Source organism: Motacilla alba, chromosome 2 (genome assembly GCF_015832195.1).
Source record: "Motacilla alba alba isolate MOTALB_02 chromosome 2, Motacilla_alba_V1.0_pri, whole genome shotgun sequence".
In the NCBI taxonomy this organism is placed as follows: Eukaryota; Metazoa; Chordata; class Aves; order Passeriformes; family Motacillidae; genus Motacilla; species Motacilla alba.
This window is the reverse complement of record NC_052017.1, coordinates 49,519,181-49,542,897: the sequence shown is the minus strand read 5'-3', so window position 1 is coordinate 49,542,897 and position 23,717 is coordinate 49,519,181. Positions and strand designations below refer to the sequence as shown.

Below are 23,717 nucleotides of genomic sequence, written 5' to 3'. Positions count from 1 at the left end.
CTGCTTAATTCTAAGATTAAGAACTGAGATAATCATTGAAGAAACTGAGCATGGCAGCAAAAGCTTATTTAATACTTTTGCTAAAGACAGATAATTTTGGAGACTGTGATAGTGCTTAGGTCTTGCACTATACTCATCTATACATACACACACTCATCAGATCACAGAGTTATTCAGCCTGGAAGTGGCCTCCTGAGCTCTTGTAGTCTGACCTGCTGCTCAGGGATGGTAGAATCAAACTGGCTGAGAACTGTGTCTGTTGAGCCCAAAACACTTCTAAGGATAGTCATCTCAGGATCCCTCAGGAGAACCTGTGCCAGTGTTTGACCACTGTCATCCTGTAATGTGGTGATGTAAGGGATGACAGGCATCCTTTCAAAGACTGGCACATTTGATTTAAACCAGCTGTTGCTGAATAAAGCAGGTATTTCTAACAACCTTTTGAAGAATCAGCTTTCTCTCCCATTGCCACAGAAGAGCGCTCTGGTAATAGAGAGGATGAAAAAGTCTGAACTAAATACATTGAAAGTACACTTCTAGTGCATGCTTCAGATTTTTATTTCTTCTTTCATTTATAGGAAATGGGTAAGGGTAAGGAATAACTTTTTTACTCTAGTATATCCATTAGGCTGTCCAAGCTGAATAGTGAAATGCCCAGTTGCAGGGCTTGCAGGGGGTAGGCTTCATAATACTGGGATATTCCATGTATTTTCTACTAATATTTGGGAAGTGGTGTGCTGTTTCTGGCTTATGTACATTTCCTGAAATTTGGGATCTCATTTAGTTGCAAAATGATGCAACAATCTTATGATTGGCTATAAAGTCCTTGTAAAATTACAGGCCTACAATTTTCAGTATTTTGAAAGAGATACTGAGACAAGTTAAGAAAATTCTTTGATTCAAAATATGTTTATTTGTTGACATACTTTTGCCTATCAGATCAAAACAATAGGGGAAAAAATCTCCACACCAAAAAGAACAAACAAACCACCAAACAAACAAAAAAAAAAAACTTCTCAGTAAATAGGAAAAAGAATAACATCTAGAAACACTTTCTTCTCTTTCTGGCAGCTGGTTTTGTTTTCTAGATAAATTCAACTCTTTTGTGGTGAATTATGAGTGAGTTCACTTTCCACAGGCAGGCAGTCTGAACAAGCTGCAGTTCTTTGAAAAATTCAGGGTCTGTTTCTTCTCTGACTCAATGTTAGTTTTGCTCTTGCCATCTGCAAAACATGATGAAATATATATTATAAGGAACCAATATGTAGGCAAAAGATTATATTCTTTTTGCTTTGATTATCACAGCAGTAGTTCAGCTTCAGTTGCTAAATAAGTTGTGTGTTTTTTGAATGCATGTGTCAATCTTGTCTTTTCTACATACAATATTTATGCTGATTCAGTCTTCTAACTGAGAGACTTTTATATGGAGCACTTATTTATAACAAACATAATGTGTGACTGAAATAGTTCAGATTTGTAGGGGGAAATGGACATACTGATGATTATATCTCTAGTTATATCTTTCATTTAGTTGTACAGTGAAAACAATTGTGTGCTTGAATTTTTAGCCTCAACCTGCCTTTGCTTAACTTTTGTAGCTTATTCAACTTTCGTGAGAACCTTCCAGTGATTCACTTGAAAACTTGTAGCACCTACCTCCTTGTGATTCTTAGCTAATTTCAGTTTCCACTTCTGATATATTAATGCTTCCAAATTGCTTGTAATCTTGTAAAAACATGTAAATTCAGTATTAATTATACTGATACAGCTGAAGAATGTACAGCAAAACTTCCAGGCTTTGTTGCTTTGTTATCAGTGACACCTCTATTATCTTACAGCAGATTATTATTGTTTGTATACATGGGGTTTTTTTTAAAGAAAAAAGATCTTTCAACACTATTAACTCACACCTTTATGGAAGGCTAAGAAGGGGGTCAGACTAGATGATCTCTGGAAGTCCTTCCCATCCCAACCATTCCATGACTGGGTGTTTTGTCAGATAGTGTGAATGTAAGTTCCTTGCTGACCCCATTTCCGGTTTGTGCCCTTAGGTTTGTACCCTTTGTGCCCTTGCTTAGGAGGAACAGGGGTATTGCTACATACACATGGAACCACTTCTTGTCTTTTGCCAAAGGAAAAGAAACAAAGGGAAGTTCACATGCAGTAGAACACTGTTACACAGCGCACATGAGCAGAGCACAAACACAGCAAAAGCTGGTACCAACCTGCTATCTGGGATGAGACCTGATTTAAACAGATGGGGAAAATGTACTGCTTTACCCTAGTGAGCTCCTGGAACTGGCTGCCAAAGGAGGCTGTGCAAGCAGACACAGATTCAAGAAAAGATTTAACAGAGACATGGAAAACAGGTCTATAAATGGATGCTGCAAGTACTGTTCACCCTGTAACAGTTTCAATGAAGAATGTCATTCTGAAATAGCTTTTAGGTAAGAGTATTGGGGAACAACAGAAAAATTCTTCCTAAGCAGGCTGTTAAGCTCCACACAGCAGTTTGCTCAGAGCCCCTCAATGAGATGAAGGAGGGATTTGGAAAAGTCAAAAATCTTTTGGATTGCAATAGAGACAGATTACCAGATAAAGCAAAAGCTGCATATTTGACCAAAATAAAGTAAGGAATTCGTTCACCACTTCCCATGGGCAAGCAGGTCTTCAGCTATCCTCAGGAAAGCAGGGCTCCATCATGTGTAAAGACTGCTTGGTAAGACAAATGCCATCACTTTAAATATCTCACCCTCCTCCACATGATGATGTGAAAAGCAGGAAAGGCCTTGACCCTGTGAGCACTACTGATCAATAGCAACACCATCCCTATGTTGGACTGGCTTGGTCACAAATCCAAAACATAACACCACAAGAGCTACTGTAAAGATAATTAGGTCCCTGTTGGATTAAACTAGTACAGACATGTTCAGATTCTGCAGGACATTAGGCAATGTGGTTGCCTGCAGTAGCAGAGAGCTGACATCAGTGACTGGAACCTCTCTTGCATTGCACGCATAGTCTTTGCTAGAGGTAGATGTGATGGACTTCTCGGTATCCCTACATCCATGAGGCAACATTTGTCTCATAGGCTTGTCTTAAGGTAAGAAGCATCTGCAGTAAACTACATTTAAGCCGTCAGAAATAAAAAAATGCATCAACATTTGGCAAATAACATATACCTAGCCATTGAAATGCACCTCAACATTGGCAAGGGTCTCAGTCTACCCTGTGTGAATACTGTGAGCCCTAGGCTTTTTGACCTATATTATATTTTAATTTCTGTCTTCACCTAATGCTGATAAAAAAAAGTCACAGTCTGAAATATCAGAGATGCACAACTTGATTGCTTCAGGGTCAGCTTCCCCGTAAAATCTACCCAGAATTGCTTGGAGTTCTGAAAAGCGCTGTTCTTAGAGATAGAGGGAGGGGGAATCTCACTCACTTCATCATCAGCCTCCTTTGTTCATGACCATATAGTCACATGTTATTAGAAACCTGTAGTCCAGAGCCATTTTTGTCCAAGCAGTCAGGGCTGTCACAGCAGACTTGGTAGAAAAAATCTTGGTGGGGGGTTCATCCAGTATTGTGCTAGGAAGAGACAGGCTGAGCTTAGATGGAATTGTGTTAGGAAATGAATGATGGGTTCTGCTAAGTTTGTGCCAAGTGATGATATGTAATGTAAGGAAAGTTGAGCTCAAAGGCTAACAGAAAGGATAATGGAAACCCACCAGAGCAATAAAGTGGAGCAATCTGGCTAATGAATAGGTCACTAATCCTGTATAAGTGTGATCAACAAAACACTAAACAAATGCTTGACATTCTACAGTCAGTGCAGCAAAAGAGATTTTTCTAAACAAGGGCATCTGCATTTGGCCTAATATTTAGCACAAAGTGTGGCATACCATGACTTCCCTGTGACTCAAATCCTAATCTCTGTCACTGAATTTTCTCATAATGTTTTGTGTAAATGCAGTGAGAGAATCTCTGTGTACAGTCCCGCAGAACCCAGCTGCCTCTGGAGCTGACACAGTTGTACACATTGCAGGAATTACAATTTTTTTTAAAACTTCAGTAGGTACCTTGTGTAGTATCCTTTCTCATTTCTCCAGTTACTCCACTGTCTGTGGAGATATACACACACACAGAGAAGAGGTAATGATCTCAAAAAACACAAAAAAGGTAAGGAAGAAATTAACCTACTGGTAAATTTGCATATCACTTGAAACCAAGGTCATCCATCTTTTTAGCAAAAGCACTAAAAAAGGAACCTAATTGAAATTAAATCAATTCTAAGAGATATATGTGTGTGTTTACTAGCAGAGGAAAAGTATCCTAGTTTTGCTTGTGCTTGATAGCAAAGTGTTTACATAATGAATACAGACATCTGTTAATTACCTCTATGCTGCACCATTGCTTTAAATATGCTTGAATATCTTGGAGCATTCAGTTTCAGATAATTATTTCTGATGAATGTGTGTACACTTAAAATGTTTTGTAGTGGGATATTTAATTCTTCTTCTAACTAGAGTGCTTTCATGATAATAGACCCCACTTTCCTTCCTCAGTAGACACAGGAATATCATTCATTTTGTTTATAGCACAATTTGTAGATAATCTTTTAAGGTTTCATTTTGGTAGAGTGTTTGTTTAGTGACAGTTGTTACAAATTTATTCTTCCATTTGACTTTGGCATGTTTGAAATAGTTGTTCATTCCCTGTCTACTCACCAGATCATATAAAGAGTCTACCTTTCATAGGTCTGACAAATTAATACAACAACATCAAAAAATCACAGTCCAGATGCAGAATTCATTTTTAGATTACTTTTACAAATTGTTTTTCAGTTAGAAACAACTTCTCTACTTATTAGGTAAGTAGAAAGAAAAATTAATCATTTGTAGGATCACTGGTTCCAGCTTTGAACGGCAGTAGGTTAAGAAATCCTTGTGAGGAGAAAAGAGCTACCGATGTACAAGCTGTGTGCTGTGTAAGAAAGGTTAAATAAAACTGATCATCTGTCCTGATGGAGTAAGTGCCACCTTGAAAGAAGAATCACTGCTGGGGATTTGCCTTCTTCCACACATTCATGAAAGTAAAATGGGAAGCAATCTTCTGGGGCTGAGACTGGAGACAAAATTAAAGTACAATGTGATAGTTGCCTCTAAGGACTGAAACTGAGATCTTTTGAGGGTACACAGATTATGTGCAATACCCTTGAAATACAATATTTAAAGAATGTGAGCTGATTATAGATACAGAAAATAAGATGTGGTTGGCACAATTAAACTTTGAGGTTAGGTAGAATGGAGAGATCTTACTGAAAAATAGGCTCAAATACCTAAGTTTTCTTAAAAATCAGTACAGATGTGGTAGGGGCCTTTACAGAAAGGAAACAAATAGTCAAATAGTAACATGGAATTTAAGAATACATGACATTACTTCTTCTCCTATATTTTGTCTCTTTATTGGCTACTTAGATTATTTAGAAGAGGGGTGCTGGTATGCTTTTTTCTATGTGACGTCTAGCAAGTAACTTAAATTTTCTGTCATCCAAACCTGATTTTTTTCCAATCTAAGCCTCTTTTGATGTAAGTGGAGACCATTTCCTCTTGTCCTTGTTACTTGGGAGAAGATGTCAACACCCAGTTTTCTACAGCCTCCTCTCAGGTGGTTGTAGAGGGTGATAAAGTCTCTCCTGAGTCTCCTCTTCTCCAGGCTAAACAATCCCAGCTCCTTCAGCTGCTCCTCATTGGACTTGTGCTCCAGACCTGTCATCTGCTTCATTGCCCTCTTTTGGTTACTCTTATCATACATATGCAGATTTTGTGAGGTTATCTAATCAAGCCCTTCATTCCAGGATGTGATCAGTATAAACCTTTTCTCAAAATATTTTATGTCAAAGCAACTCAATACATGAGCTAAATCACAGCATCCTTACATTCCCAATGTGCCTGCCATAGATTTGTTTCTGTTTTGTACAAGGTACATGCACAGATGTCCTGTGAGGATGAACACTGCAGGAAGTGCCAGTGAAAGGGTAGGAGTAGTGGTAGATGCTCATACAATTGGGTTTTACGGACATTTCTGAATGCAGTAAGTACCATACTTCTTTCAGTTTTCTGGACCAAATTCAACACAAAGTTATGCACTTCAGTACTGTATTGAACTCAACTGGCATATAGGGGCTGAAGTCAGCATTAACTATAGCCGTCTGTTATTTTGTCATGCCATAGTCAATTATTTTTATTTAGCTCTTTCAGTCATACAAAATAAAACTGTCAAAGTTGTCAAGAACTCCGAGAAATGAAGCCTCTGAGCTGCTGCTCTGAGATTTTTAATATTTCTTCCAATACAGATCCTTGTGCCCTAAAAATCCTGCCAGAAGTACGTTTGGTCTGATAGTTTGATAGGATGTGATCCAAAGGCTTGTGATTAGTCAGTAGAATAGATGCAGCAAAGAAATTCATCATTTATCTGCATAGACCTTCCAACAGTACTTTGAGTAGTGCAGATAATAAAAATATGTAGTGCAGATACTAAAAATATTAAAAATATTCTAGTGTCCATACTAGTAAAATATTACCATCACTGTAATGCATTCAGATATAGAGAAGTATAATTTAAATTCTTGGTGCTTTAAATTAGGTAATTTTTAAAACAGGTGAAAATGGTAGAGTTCTCCATGATTTTCTTCCCTCAGAGCTACAGTAGCCTGCTGTTCCATGGGAAAGTTCAGTATCTGTGAGGGGATAATGGAAGAAATGTAGGTTTCTCTTTGTCAAAGTGACATAGAAAGAAAGACATTTAACTTTCTGGGACAGGTTGAGTAGCTGAATGGGGCATTATTTTATTGTCTTTCAATTGATTAGACCTGTTCAGAGGAGTTTTCTCATTTCTGTCATTAAAAAAAAAGCATTTAAGCACTTTGAGATGACTAAAAAATATTTGGGGCATGGTTAATTGTGGGATACTTTTAATATTTTATAAGGTACTATTTTTTAAAATAATTTTCTGACTGATTTTACAATGCCAAATGAGATTGAACTAACAGGAAAAAAAATATTTGAGCAAGGTATTGCCCCTTCTAATGTCAATTTTTCCTTTCAGAATTCCCATATCATCCGTTTTCAGCTTGACATTCACAGAAGTTTTTTTTCTTGGCTTCCGCTGAATCCCAAGTAATCTTCTCTCTAATTACCCCAGGTGAAAGGGACATCCCAATTTAGCATTTCTTCTAAAGGAAATGCCACATATGTTCCCTGATTTACTTTAGAAAAATTGAAACCCCAACATAAAATTGATTAAATTGTTGACAGATGCAAAGATCAGTAAGAGCATGGTAGAATTCCTAGATTTCATTCTTAAAATATCTCAGTATAGAAATAAGAAAAATTAAAAGTCAAGTCAGAAGAGTTACTGGACCTCTGCTTGAAGAGACTGTCTATCTCAACTGGTCTTTTGGAAGGAGAATATGAGCAAATACTCAGAAAAGGCAGATTTTCACTGGAAATTGGCAATTCCAGAAATTCACTGGAATTGTTCAAAAGAAAGCAGAGCCCCATTTACTCTCTCTATTATTCACCTTTCTCTGTGGTTATTCACTTTCTCACAAACTCCTATTTGAAAGGAAAGTCAAGAAGTGCTTTCAGGCAAGAGAATCTGTAGAACCAGTGTCAACTCTCTCAGTCTCCTTCCTGATGGATTTTTTAAATGAGCCATATTTCTGACCAATTTTTCAGTGTATCTCCCCTTAAATTAATTTAATCTAGTAAATTCAATCCTTTGTAATTTCTAAAGAAGGGTTACTTGTGAATGCTGCACCATCAGCCTTGTGTCTTTGGTATAATTTATCTTTACTAATAGAAGTCAGAATAGGGATTCATGTCAGTAATTTGGGGGCTGGGATTAGATGATCTTTCATCAAATTGTTTAGACTTTCAGGAGGTGAGTGGTCTCAAAAATAAAAATATTTTATGCATGCTAGAAAAGCTTAATTGCCTTAAGATCAGTCTTAATTGTAAGAGTTATATGTAATCAGTAAGAGTTATATGTTATCAGTTATATGTTACATATATATATATATATACACACATATATATGTTATATATATATGTTATATGTTAAGCTGTAAGAGTTATATGTTATCAGTCTTAACTGTAAGAGTTATTTTGCTTTTAGGAACCATGTATTTCCAAGGATTTTATCCTGTCCAATGCCAGAGTATTCAGTTGAGTTATAATCTTCTGTCAGTTTTTATGACCCTGTACAGTAATGAGAAATTTTCCATAATACCCCTTGTCAGACAAATCAAGGGTGAGTCATTAGCTCCAACTTAACATATTAGGGCATCTGAGGTGACAAGACACTTGGGAAGGGGGCAAAAGAGCTGTAAGGATCCCTGAAAACAGCAAAATCCAGTGGAAATAAAACTTTTGTCCTAGAGTATATGGTCTGCAGTTTATAACTTCAAAGGGCAGAGCCCTGGGTATAGGGTGGCTCTAAAAGCATGGCTTCAATGCTGCATAATACAACTATTAAAAAATTAAGTAAATTTTATCAAAACCTTTCATGAGTTAGTTTTGCTCCAATCCTAGTTTTTGTTTGCCCTGTTTTTAATCCTGTTAATTAGATCTTGTTTATTTCCAAGTAACTCACTTCCAGATTATTACATTTGCTGCCAAAGTTGCATTATTCATTAAATTGTCTGTGATATTCATTCTTCTTAGCAGTTTTAATATAAATAAAATTCTTGCCAGATATTTTTGGATGAGAGAAAATACCAGCATTTAGTATGCCTGTGCCCTTCACAATGTTTTTACAGGCATTGGTTTGCAGATCCTAACTGGACTAAACTGCTTTATACTTCCCTCAGATAAATTACAGAAATGCAGGGATTTAAACAGAGGTGCTCACATAGTAAAAACCCATGTCTTGTGAGAGGTGGAAAATTGTATACCTTTGAAATTGTCATACTTTGGAGTTTGCATTCTTCAAACCACTGCTAATCACTAAATTATATGTGCTTAACACTAAATTTTCAGTCCAGTAGGTGTTTTATTTGTATTATCAAAATAACTTCTGTTCCTCAAGTCATGAAACCATATATTTTAAAACTGAGTCCATTCCTACCTTTAGTACATTCTTTATTGGTTTTACTTTGTATGGCTGGGCTGATAATTAAGTGATGTCTAACAAAATCAGAGAAAATGAATTACTCCAGTAGCAGTAGTCTGGTTCTATTAAATCATTTTATAAACAAATTAATAATGATACAGAATCTTATCATTACTTTGAATATGTCATTTGCTGATACATATGTAATGCATTTCTTTTTTACATATCACTGAATGCTTATAAAGAGTAAGTAGATGATCACAATCAAAACAATGATAAATCTCACACTAATATCTGCTACTTTCATTCAAAGGCACCCTGAAGCACTTTGCAGACTGTTATATATAGGAAAAGAAATTAGGAATAGAAAATTACACTGAGATTTCATCAATATCTCCTGGTAATAATTACAGGATTTGATCAGATTCATTCATCTCCCATTTGGCTATTAATAGGAATATGACACTCTCTGAATTCAATCTTTATTCTCTTGAGGGGATTTTCTTTGGTGAGGAAAAACTTCAGAGACTTTCTCCACCCTATTAATGTGCAAAGTCTTTAAATACCGTCAGAAGCATTATCACTTGCAGGAATTGAGTGTTCGAGCTGTGATTATTTCTAAGTGTGTTCTACAAAGTCAAGCATAATAATCAGTCTTTGGTTGAAAACTTTTTGATTTTGTCAGCACTGATTAGTATGTCCAGAGGAACAACAAGTGTGTTAGAAAAGCATAACAGAGCCATTCAGTCTCTGAGTCTATATGTCTTATTTGCGCATGTGTGGCCCAAAAACATTCAGTATCCCATTTTTGTTAAGAGGGAAAGAACTACCCAGGTTCTGATGATGAAAAGACAATTCACCTCTCTCATCTCTTACTTCAACACTCCCAGTCCTCAATAGTTTCAGTACGGGGGAAGATGCTACGATGATGACACAAGTAAGTGATGACCAGAAATAAGGCTATTTCTGAAAAGAACTCTAGCATTTATTCTCATGGCAAAAGCTTTAAAGTGACCATATCACTGATTGCATAAATAAAATATTAAAATGAGTAAAACTTTGTCAGTAAAGAGGGAGAAAATTGTTACTGCTCCTTTTCATTTCCTTCAAAGAAAGTGAAAGCTATTGGTGACAGGAAAACTTCCTTCCTCTAACATTCTTATTTGGAGCTGAAATATTAGCTGGTTTTGTGAAAGAGGAAAGAAAGAAGAGAAATGTCAATAGATTTCTTTTTACCACTCTTCGAAGAATTCTTTATTTTAAAATAGATATGTCCAACTTTAAAATGTTCTTTCAAAGAGTGCAAATCAGGAGAGAAAGCCAGTCTCAGAGGAAAACCTCAGAAAGAGTAAAGTGATGACCTACATTTATCCTCTAATAGAAGGGAGTGGGTCCCAAGGATGCAGTCCTTAGCAGTGACAAAGATTAGGTCTACATGCCTGCCTTTGTTATTCACTTTTTTTCTTTCTGAAATGGAAAGTCCTTTAATCTTTCTTTTCTTATACTGCTTGTTCCCAAATTGATGAAAAAGATGCCTTTGTAAAGGGCATGGCGATCTGGGGATGATCACAATGTGCAGGAGCAGCCTGCCAGGGTTCCTGCTTTCCATTTTGCTCCCTTTCTATCAATGTCCTGTAGCAACCTCACCGACAGAGCACCTGGTGTAGCTGCGTCCAGCCAAAGAGGGCTAATGATCTCAGAGCTCAGTCACATAACACAAAGGAGCAAGTTTTCTGAAGGGGAACATACAGATTAAGTAAAACAGTCACCTGCTTTTGGAAAACTCTACTAATTAAATCTCTAATTGCTCTCTTCATCACAGAGAACAGACGTTAGTTCCAGTGAACTGTTGCTCGAAAATGTGATGGTTATTTTCTTAACTAATTCAGTTGTGCTTCTTTTTAAAAGAACATTTTGCTTTCCATCTCTTCAGATAGACTAAATAAGGATGATGACTGGAGATGCTACAGGAAAACAGTACTGTCCTGCTGGAAGACTCTGAACATTACCACAGATCGTGCAGATCCCTGCTGCGCTGCCCAGTTATTAGCAATATAATGAGTACAATCTTGGAGTCATCCAAGTTAGAGATGAAAAAGACTTTCATTTTCCTGAAATCATTACACGTTCTCCATTATAGTCGTATTGTGTGGTTCAGTTAACTTTTCTAGATACTGAATTCATACTTTATCCTGTGAAATTTTTGAACAAAAGAATTGATTTTTTTTTTTTTAGATCAAAAGGTTCCTTCCTTTAGATACCCAATTACACGGCAAGATAGAGCTAAAAAGAGGGAGTGGAAAAGAGAGACAAATAGATGGATTTATTTTGTTTCCTCTTTCTTTTCTGTCAAAAATTATAATCTTAACACTATATATAGGGCATTTTTTCCTGTGTGGATAGTTTATCCTGTGTGTGTTTCTATAAAAAAATAAATAAAAACACAAACAAAACAAAACCAAAAATACAAGTCAACAAAAAATATTGCAACCAAAAAAACCCACAGAGGCAAACCAGCTGAGAGATAAAGTACCCCATTAAATATTGCTTATTTCATTTTCTATTTGGAAGACAGAGCACTCAATGACAGTTGGGTTCATCTCTTGAAATAATAAGGGGAAAATATTGTAACTGTGCACAGTGATTTGGTCCAAGCATGAAAAAAGCACTGGGTTACTTGCTGCAGTTGAAATGAGGAGCTCAAAGACATGACGATAAATTGAATTTTTGTGGTCTTGCTAACTAAAATGAGGTTTGAGCTGCATGCAATTGTTGCATACCTATCCATTTGGTGCTTAGATCAAGGAAAATAATTTCATACGCTTCACAATTGCCTTCCTTTGTGTCTCTGTAATTCAGGAGGAAAGACAGTGGGATGTTGTCATACAAAGAGCACCTACCAGTCAGCCAGGTGGTGGTTGGAGACCTTGACCGACCTGGGTCTGAGGCCAAGGTGTCCGTGGGTCCCGTGCGCTGCCAAGGAGATCGTAAGTTCTCTGGTTTTCTTCTGCTTACTCCTGGGGAGAAACTCAGTTGGAAAGGGGTAACTTTGGGGACATTCCCTAGGAAATTATGGCTGTCTGGTCAAAAGACCTTTTGCTATGAAAGCATGATGTGATCTGAAAAATTTTGTCTATGAAAATATGCAATATAATGACTTACCTTTTCATTTATAGTATCAGTATTCTTCTTTATTTTATGGTAAATGAAGCAACTTGGATTATTCAACTAAGTTTATGTAGATGAGCAGTAATACAGATTGCATAATAATATCTCTCAACATCTGTGCTTCTCTTGGGCGCTCTTGTCAGCATCATTATCATTACTATGCTTCTATAAATGATGGCAAAACTCATCACTGTAATCTCTGGCTGTAGGTGTACAAAGTTTGACAAGATTGTTACCAGATGCTAACTGTATCAGGACTAGATGTTTCCATGAAAAGCATTGGGAGTTTTTTGTTGTAGTCTCTGGTTTCCAGACTGAGTGATGATAAAAGGTGTACATCCTCCATTTTGATCATCTACTGATAGAGTAAATCAGTATCATGTATAAATTTCCACTGCACACACACTCAAAATTGGAATGCACTGAGGACAATTGTAGTCTTGCTTCAGTCTATTTCATATTTCAGGAGGTGAAATTCACTACCAAAGGCAGAGCAACTCTTGAAGGCCCTTCTAAATCACACTTCAAAAAATTCAGACTCTGTGCAATTGACACAAGTTTCATTTGTCCACTGTGTTTTAAGGCAGTTCTCTTACAATAGAGTGCAGTAAGCAAAGGTTGTCTGATTTAATTTAAAACAACTAATATTTGTGGGATCTATAAATAATATAAAACCCATTCACAGTAAAGAGTATTATAACTCAGCCTGTAAGACAGACGTGATGCAGAAATATTCACATCATATATTTGTTGCATGTTATTTATGGTGTTTGACCAATCGCAGGTCACTCTGTGTTTGTTTGTGTCTCATCTATGTTTGATAAACTTTTTTGTAATAGGCTCTTACAACTGATGACAAAAAAATAACAAATATTATTTTTATTGCACTCATGTTCCTCATATCCTGAATTCGTGTGCTTCTAGAAATGTCAGTCCCTAAAGTGTGAGCCGTTTCTAAATATTAGTATAAATGAAACCTCATCTGAGCAGGCAATTGCCTTTATTAGAGTGTGACTGAGTGACACAGCCTTTTGGGAAACTGAACGAGTGTATTCCTACCATCCTGATTAATTTAATTTTCTCCATGAACTTTACAGATATGATTCATAGTTTTTGCAAAACTTTGCCTATGAATAAATTTGAATTTCCTTCCATGACCATATATTACTGTCAAAAATCTAGTATAATTTTTCTCACAGGAGATAATATAGATCCCAGTCCTTTGCAAAGCTCCTGTTTTATATTCCCAGTGCATTTACTAAGCATTCCCCTTTGTATTCTTTCTTCAATGTATACAACAGCTGCAGTTTCACCTTGTGGAAAACAAGGTTTCCATTGCAGAGAAAATTCCAAAATTTTAAACTATGCTTTTATTCCAATTTTGAAGAAAGATCCAAAGTACCAAATTATTAGTACTAAAGATGTTGAGTGTCATCACAGCACGGTTCCTGTATTCAGTTAAATTCAGTTACATGTTTAAATGAAATCCAGTTCTAGTTATGAAGACTGTCTAAGAAATAAAGATTTTTGTTTGACTTGCAAGGAAGGTAGAAAAAGTAACCAGTCAAATAAAAATTTACCTATTTAGAAGAATTTCTCATTGTGGTTGGAGCCAATACAGTGACAACTTGTCTTGCCCTGAGGGTTGTCCATACCATGTGTTGTATTAATCCATAGTCCATCGATATTTTGCAGCACATTAAGTCATATTTTCCCACCAGAATTACAGAATAATTTGCCAAACACTTCATAGCTAATGCTGTGTAACATCTAGGGACAGTGACATGTCACCTGGGCCAACTTACAGCTGTACCTGAGTACAGCAGCAAGAGTACCACTGAGCTGATGGCCTTTGCAGTCCTTAATAAGAGAAAGCTAAAAGCTCAATATCAGAGAGTAAAGAGGATTAAAGAAAGCAAATATATTTTTCATTTCATACAACTCACTTCTTCCCATGCTCATCAAATTCTCAAGAATCCATTAATCAGGAGAAGTCACAACAATTAACAGTTCCTACACTATTTACTGACCAAAGTAAATCTGAAAATCATTAATCTCAGTGCAATTTGCTTTGACACAAATGAAGGAAGATTGCAGAATCATAACTGTTTTCCTGTTGCAAAAATAACTATATTCTTCTTTCAGAAATATAGGTTATATTTTGGTCCCATAAATGATGATTGCATTTTTATTTTTGCCTGATTTATCACCCGATTAAGGCTGTTCTTGAATAGCAGCTATTGTTGGAGATAAGGTTCAGAAAACTGGTTTATGCATGATTACACACCTCTATGTTCCAGAAGTATTTGTCATATTTAACTGCACCTCACAAAACACTACTTGCATTATGAAAAGTAGTCAGAAAAAAGGGCCTTTATTAGCCCTTTAAAGATCTGCTTAAGCCGCTGAATTCTATCAGAATGATGAAGTCTCATCTAGTCACTGTGGCAAAAATCCCATAATCTGCTCTGGGGCCTGTTTTGCACCTTGGAATAAATATGCAGGATGTCTCTTTTCTATTTGTCAATTTAGTGTTGAGGAATGCTTTCTTAATATCTTGATTTTTCTAAGTGGTGATCTACCAGGGAAGCAAACTTATCAAATTTCATGGAGAACGTGCACAAAGAGGAAATTAATTTGGTGGGGGTTTTTGACACTGTATTGCAAAGATTCAATGATTCAAAGATCAATCAAGGTTTTCAGCAAATGTCCATTCTACACAGACTTAAAGCAAAGCAGTTCTTCCTGACTGCAGGTCTATGAGTGTTGTACTTACAGAATGACAGTGGCAGTTTATCGACACATTCTCAATATCCTCTTAGCAGAACTGGAATTTAAAGTATAAACAAGGAAAACCAGTCCTTAAGCTCCATAGTAATACTGGATAAGAGAACTACTCTTTTTATCCCTGAAGTAAAGTGCAGGATCTAGAAAAAGGGCTCCACAGAAGGAAAAATTAATAATTTTTATTCTTCAGTTAACCTTGAGACACTGATTAAAATCCCTTTACAGACCTATTACAGTTTTTCTAGTACTTATGCCGTAGGACCTGGACTCCTGCATTTAACCTTGGCCAACCAGTAATAGAAATACCTTGTCCATCTCTTTATGCTATTTCACTGTAATGCAAAGGGGCACCTTGAGTCTTTTCCCCTTAGAGAAGAACACAAGTGTACTTCTCTAAGTAGGGGTTTTTGTGTCTAAGCTCAGCCTGAGGTGGTAGATCAAGGCTCCAAAAGCAGATCTGGTAATTTCTTTTGAAACCAAACTTAGTTTGCCATGATGGGGCTATTGCTTCAGAGATTTCATTGATAATCATATTGAATAAAAATTACTTTCATGGCTCCTGGCACCTTGTGAAGAATTTTTTTCATTCCCCTTAGGAAAATACCAGTTTTCACAAAGCTTCGATATTTGCCACCTGCTAAGAGTATCCTTTTCCCAAGGACTTCCAAGGATTCTGATTCAAGTTTGCTCTTTATAAGCCCAGAGGGGAATAGACTGACTATTCTGCTCTAGATTTGCTTTTCTCCTTGAGTCTATTTTCCTTTTGTCCCATTTCCTCTATAGCAAAGACAGAATTTAAAGGGGAGATGTTTTTTACACAGTTTAGATTTATGTTTTTCCCATCTCCTCTGCTGTACAGTTTTTATCCTCCCAGTAAGACTTTGATTTCTGAGCCATGAATCATTTTCTTGTATATTACTTCTATTATCTGTAATCTTCAAAATGTGGAGGAGGAAGCAGCTGCATTGACTGTGGTTCTTTCTAAGCTAAGTTTTCAAGAAGACCAGCATCAGCAGTGTGCTTGTAGAACCTGCAGAGACAGGCAAAAAATGTCCCCTTGACAGATAACAAAAGTTAAGGAACAAATCAAAACACAGTCCTTCCATCAGTGCATTGATTTTGTTTGAGCATGTATGCATATGACTGTGCATATGTGTTCAGGGAAAATATACCTTGAGTTCTTTTTTTCAGTGATTTTGATTATGGCTCATTATTACTCCTTTCATGACTGATGCTTTGTTTCTTTAACTTATAAATATCACTTCTGGCTTTGCTCCTTTTAGAATGTTCCAGCAGAACTGGTTTATTTATTCAGACAGTGCTGTGGCCATGCACATTTTTTGTGACTCTGGGTTGGAATTGAAGCCACTGTGTAGTTATCTAAACCAGACAGCCACTTCCAGGGTCACTGCTTAGAGGCTGGTATCCTTGGTAAGGTGTGGGTTTGTATTTCTTAAGTACTTCTTATTCATCACCTGTGCAGGTTGGTGACTCAGAACTGACACTTGTAATGAAAATAAATTAACTGTTTCATGTGCACACTAAACCCATTTTCATTACATTGCAAATTGAGGACTCTTTCAACATGCTGAACTTGTTTTTCAAGGGTACCACCTGAGTTTCAGGGAAAAAATAGCATAGCCTTACAGTGCAGTTTCCAGTTACACATTAAGCTTATGTCTGAGGTCAATTCTTTGGTAGGATATGCAGTGTGTTGACTCAGACAGATCTGCAGTGATGTTGCTGTTACTCTCACACACATAGGTAAGCTGGAAAGTATTCCAGAAAAAAAAAATCACCAAACAAAGACAATGTATTTGAATTATTGAAAGATTCAACTGGAATTGAATCCTCTACTGGAAGTAGAAACAACTTACTCCTGCTCTATCTTGGACAACATTCCAGTTATATAGTGACTTGCTCTACAGGCTAATGAAGGTGAAAACACTGTATCAAATAAAAATTAACATCAGGGATACCCCCTACCAAAAAACAAAAGCCAGCCAGAGGGCTCTCAGAAAAATACAAAAATTTGTCTTTTGAAACTCCTGAAGCATGATTCTGCCAGAGGCTTGTGTGGTGGGATTACAGATCTGAAATTTAGGCAATTCCCTGTGGAGTTGTTAATTACTTCTCTCTCACTAAGGTTAGAAAACCAGTGAAAATCTCTCCATTTTTCTACATTTCCCTTTTTTTTTTTTTTGCTTATATTGCTAGATATATCTACATACATTTTTATATTATTATATTAATTTATTATGATTTTAAAATAAATTGCTATATGTTCAGTAAGGAAAATACAAATCAAAACTTGATCCATCTAAGAGTTTAAATTTTTTTCACCAGTACCTATAGGTGCCTTCAGTACACATGAAAATTTGTCCACTGTATTTCCACACCTATTAACACCGCATGTCTTTATGCGCCGCACTGGATTGTAAATTGTGCTATTCAAGGGGAAACACAGATTCATCCAAAGAACATCAAGACATTGTACTTGCTGCTTATCACAGTTGTTCCATTGCTACCAGCAAAACAGGAGAAAGGAGTGTCCTTTCAATAAAAGCAGCCTGCCAGCCAAGTACTGCCAGAAGAACTATTTCAGACTGATTTGATTTTTTTCAGTGGATTATGCTGAGGGTGACAAAACTACAGTCTTTGATTCAGATTTGGGTAGGGATCTTTGCTTTAGCTAATCAAACTGCTGAGGTTCTCTTTCATATGCAATTGTTTTCCTCAGAGACCCAAGAGTAAAATAATGACCCATTAGGTCATTTTTCTGAAAATTTTAAAGTAAGAAAATCCATTCTTTTGCAGTTGTTTAACATCCAATTTAAATATTGTCATTTCTCATTCTTAAGACTTTCCCTTCACCTTTAACCCTGTTTCATAATGCATAATTAAATTTATTGTGGAGTTTAACTAGAATTTATTTTCATCTTCATGCAGAAATATTTTCTCTTGAAGCAGTGCTTAAATGCCCTCCTGTGGAGTCTTAATATTTCTAAGAGAAATATTAATTTTTTCACCTCCCAGGAAAACAGACTATGGCCTGTTATCTCATACAAGTATAGGCTGTTTCTGGCCACATAAATAAAACTTTGCCTGTCTTGAAAATGACAGCTGGAAAATCTCCATTGGTCTCATGAATTTAGGGCATTTCATGGTGAAACACACCAGGAAATTTAAAGGTGGATATGGGATAAAGTATGTCCTTCTCGTACATGTGCTCTTGCATCCGTCCTAAGCAGCCAAGTGTTCCAAGTGCTGGCGTTCTGGCTGGTAGCTTTGTCATCCTTTTTAATTGGAATCAGTTCTCTATAATTACACTCAAAGTGATTCTCTAGTTTGTCCACCAAAAACTTTTGAATTTAAATTAGGACTTCCTGTTATGTGTGTTTTCAGCAAGATAAGCACTACCTTAGATGATCCATCATGAACAGTACCAAAAATGAGAATACCTAATATCTCTGAAATTGCAAATCAGTTGGAATTGTCTTTGAGTTTAGGCAATGGGGAGTGGTAGGCAGTGTGAACAGCATTTGAACATGTGAAGCTGGAATTATTTAAGTTCCAAAAATATTTGGTTTGTTTGTGATGGTACTTAAACCTAGCTAATCATCCTAGACACTTTTCTCCTATCCCTTTGCATTTGTACAGCAGGAAACATTTTGGCCTAGATATTTGGGACAAATTAGTCTCCACAGAACTGTAAGAGTCCGTGAGTGCTCTTTCTACATAAAGCTCTGGTTTGCTTCTTTTTTTATATCATCTTAAAACCCACAGGGAATTGGTAACATTAATGATTTATAAGCTCTCAATGTTTCTACAGTACATGACCTTTACTGAGGTTTAATACATGGTCATAAAATTCTCTTTCAGTTCAAACTTTGAATACATGTGTATCCATGGAATAAATACTTGTAAAGTGACACAGTTTTAACACATAAACATATTGACTCACAGGTTATATATGAATATTCTCTATTGCATCCCACTCACTGTCAGGTTTTGTTCTGTTTCCTTTCTGAAAGCAAATCCTACCCATGAGAGCTACTTATCTCACAGAGCAGGAAAAAGTACAGATCACACACAATTTAACCATTTTCCTATTGGACATATCTTTTTATGCCTGACTGAAGCAACAGGAGGCCTGCAAAGAGTGCAAGAGAAAAAAGTAACAGTAGAATCAATTTCAATTTTGGCAAATTAGAAAAACAATGTCCCATACAGTTTGTGCCCTATGAACATCAGTAACCCAAGCTAAAAAGGAAAAATGTGGACTTGTTCCCATTAGAATTTACCAAGGAAAGTTCATTTGAACTTTCACAAGCAATGGATCCTGATTCAGTTTGAGACCCTTTCTTAAAATCCTTTTCCAGCTTTGCAAGGATCCAGTAGAGCCTGGGTGCTTTGTTCAAAAGAGTAAGATTTATGACACTTTTGCCTAGTACCTGGTAGTGTATGAAAGTATTATAGATTACACTGTCACTCAGTGTGTATTTTCATTACAAATGCAATTTACATTGCTGGAGACTTTTCCTTAAGGTCATGAAGGCAGTATGCTCTGAGTATCTGTTTTGATAGGAAATGCTTTTCAGCCTGTTCATCTTTACTCTTTACCTGCCTGTAGTTACTTTCCCTGTGCATCTTCTACTGCCTTTGAAAAGGAGAGCCACTCCTGTTTCACACATATGTGAATGTAGTCACAAAGAAAACACAACTCCACAATTTACATCTCTACCCTTCCCAGATTCATCATGAAATGTAAATCTGACAGCAAACTTTTAAGATAGGAATTAACCTGCCTATTATAGAATAATTTTAATTCTCATATGCATTCAATTTTACCAAAATGTATACATTGAATAAACTACAGAAGACAGTTCATTCAAATGTCAATGAACTAATAAATTTTACTCTTTTTACATATTTGCTGAAGTAATGAAAACATGGCAATCGATGCCCATGTTCATTCTCTAGCTGATCATAAAAGAAAAAAAATGGTGAAGTTCCATAGAAGAGTTATGACTTTATGTTTCCAAAATACAGAATTCAAATGCAATTAAGGCCTAATTTTATTCAAATTCTCCTCATCATTATGATTATACTGCAGTTAATTTTATCTTCTTTAATGCAAAAAAGAAGTATCTGAAGCAGTTCATGTAAAGTATTGTCTCTAGATTCCTGGGGAATCTAAGCAAGCATCGTTAGTCTGATAGATGACATACAGTAGCAGATCATATTAAACCCAAATCCTCTTGAAGTTATGCTTTAATTATAATTTCAAACATTTTACCATCTCTGTGATTGTAATGCATATTGCTATCTTACCTCTTACCTGTAGTAAAATAAGAAAAGCAATTGTGTAGGATACAAACAAAATCTAAGAATTTAATAATGAGAGAATTCCCACAGTGCATAGGAAAGTGATGAGGAGATGTCAGTAAAGCCCTAAGGAATTAGGAGAACCTGTGACTAAACTGGGGATTGAGAAGTTGCTGGTATACTGTCTATTACTTGTACAAATTTACAGCCACCTTTAAATTTCACCCCATTAGCCTGAGTTTTCTTAGAAATGAGGTATAATAGGGAGGGAATTATCTATTTTTATTTTTTTTTTAGGTTGAACTCTTCCTCACTTTAATACTTTTGGCCTGTGTATTCCTGTAGCACTGACTGACATTTAAAGAGCAGAAAGAACAGAAAAAGCCAGAGGATGATTGAAGGTGAGGTAGAGTGAGGTCAGTGTCATTCATCCCTATGTGTAAGTTATGTAAATTTAGTCTCATTTAGACATAGATATGTGATTGGCAGCAGGATGGGGGACAGCCATTTACAGCCTCAGAGCACCCAATATCTGACACACAATGCAGAGTGTCTCAGTAATACTTAAAATGTTCAATCGCCAAGATGGAAAAACTAATAAGAAGAAGTTGGAGACCTTTGGTGCTCGTTTCACTTGCACCACTGATCTCCCTGCTAGCAAGCCAAGCTAACTCTAATTATATCTAAATACAAGCATTTACAATGGTTGAGCCTTTTCTATCCAATGATAGAATAAAAAGGAAGGTCAGGGATGTATTCCACAATCACAGCTGCTATTCGTAATGATATCTCATCCCATCCTTTAACTGTAGGACTGAATTTTGACAGCTTCAGTTCAAAACCTTCCCATGATCAAGTCCTATTATATGGGTATATACATTATTATACACATGCTTTCCAGAATCTTTGAAGGAATGTTACCTGATCCTTCTCTCTCTCAGTGAAGCAGGTTATTCTAGATTTTCATGTAGAACTATGATGCAGTTCCCAAAGGAAACAATTAACACAGGGTTGCAAAGCTGTGCATTTTTGTCAAGTGATTGGAAGTCTGAACTGTTAAAAGGGAATATAGTAATAGTTTAAGAATACATATTTTAAAAATTAACCTCCTATTTCTTTTCTCTGATCTATTTTTTAACTTTTTTTTCTGACCTTTGTCTTCTATGGAAAACTTGCAAATGTTGGGGAGAAAGGGCTAAAAAACTGTAAAAGAAATATGAAGTATTGCCTACTTACTCCTTTTTCCAGTGATAGTGCTATGGATAACTTCCACTGTCAAATTTCTGAGTTTGGATATGCTGGGTTCCAAATTAATGCTGCAACCTCAGAAGTGCCATAAATTAAATATTTACAGAGCAGATTTCAGAGGACAGGTTGCATTTCCCCTTCATTCTTCCTCTTTTCTGTGCTTAAAATGTACCTTTTGTGAGGTGCCAATTTGGTTCTTCAAGGCAAAAAAAGAAATTTGAAAAGGCTGATAATTTTAGTCAAAAATTTTATTTTTTAATCAGCTCAGATAGAATTAAAAGGAGACAAGGGGAAGATCCTTTACCTTACACAACAGTATCTTTTTTGCCATTAAAGAAATTAAGAGCAGTTCTATCCATTTCCTGTTACAAGTTTAGAGTAATCTGTCCTTCAAAAATATTAGCTATGCTTGCAGAATCATGAAGCTTTCAATTTTACAACACTAAGCAGCAAATTCTAACATTTTTATATGCCTGTATTTCAACTCTCATTTGTGAAGAACCATCTCTCTGTCTGATTTGGTCTAATTCAGAGGAGCAATATTTTTCATGAGAACAGCTTTCAAAGAAGCAATTATGAAAAGAGAGCCAGTAGTGATTTATGGTTTCAAAAGTTTCTTTTCAGCCTATTCTTTAGCTAATCAATTTCCAACATGCCCACTGTATCTATATTTTGCTATTTATCTTTGGTTTCATGAACTCCTGCTGATGGAAAACTTCTGCCTTGTCACTCCAAATAGATCTGCTTCTGAAAACTGAGGAACTAAATCAGTGTAAATCAATTATTACACACAGAACATAGTTCATGTATCTGTGTTCAAGTAACTTCCATTATCGTTTCTTTTAGATTAACTATGACAAGATTAAATTTAAAAGAATTTATTGTTATGAACTGTTCTTGTGTCTTTGTATTTCAGATTGAGGCAGAAGTAAATTTCATCCACAGTTGGCAGGATACCTTCCAGGAAACTTAAGATGTTCCCAAAAATGTAGAAAAGGGATTCTTCCAGGAAATGCTTTAATTTCCCATCCCAAAAGAAGAGCAAATTCTTTGAAATTCTTGCCATGTAAACTCTGAAAATATAAGTAATTTGAAACAGAACACATTGGTTATCGAGACCTCATGAATAGAAGGGCATCATTGTGACTTTGACTTTCAACAATTTACAAAAGAGCCTTTTTCATCACTGATTAACTATATTTCATAAATGAAGTTTTGAACTAAATACCTGTTTAAAATAGCCAAATCAGAGTAAAATTTTCAAACCAATTGGCTCAGTGTAATTACATTTCATTAACAGTTTAAAGAAAATTTCAATTTCCTTCAAAACTCTCAAAAGCTTCAGTGTTTTCTAAAAATGACCAGATCTTGCTGGAAAAGGAGGCTCTCCTTTTTTCCTTTCTATAAATGCAAAATGACTGCCTATGCTGAGATAGAGATTTTGGAGATTTCACTTCTCTAAAATAAAAGTAAACATTCCTGAAGAATCTTCAGTCCTGCTTAAATCATAATGTGATGAACTGACATTTTCCCCCTCCCTATCCTGAAGTTGTCTCTCTATATCATCATGTAGAGAGAGCTTTTCCCTATTCTCTGTGCACACACTGTACTTCAGGTGGCTAATCTGATTGTTCTCCATAATATCATTAGGCTATTTTGGGATCCCATAAGGACAGCCAGTCATTAAATAAAAGTATTATCATACAGTTTGTTGCAGCTATCCCAGCTCAGAAAAGCTGTAGTAGTTTAGAGCAAGATACAGGCAAATAAAGTTAAGATGATTAAGGAAATAGGCAATTTTTTGAGAAAATAGCAAACCAGCATCTGGAGCTGTAAATTCAAGAAGTATGTCATTGTTATCAGTTCAATAACAATTTCCCAAAGCCACACAAAAGGCAAGGTGATTTTTTGTTGATTTTTTGCTTAAATCCGTGAACTGTTGGAATATCTAAATAACAAAATGTGTAGGCTTTCATTATTGTAGTTCTTTATGATTTTAACTGATAAATTTATTTAATTTAACTGATAATTTTATTTCACATTGTAATGAAAGTATTTTCTGAAATGGG

General features: G+C 36.0%; 1 protein-coding gene across 1 annotated transcript in view; it reads left to right on the top strand.

The window, feature by feature from the left end:
* Positions 1 to 23,717, top strand: part of CNTNAP2 (contactin associated protein 2) — a 1,019,478-nt gene that overhangs the window by 839,317 nt on the left and 156,444 nt on the right. Inside the window, exon 15 of the mRNA XM_038163912.1 lies at positions 11,977 to 12,104. Coding sequence (XP_038019840.1) covers positions 11,977 to 12,104 — 128 coding nt within the window. The remainder of the gene's footprint in view (positions 1 to 11,976; positions 12,105 to 23,717) is intronic.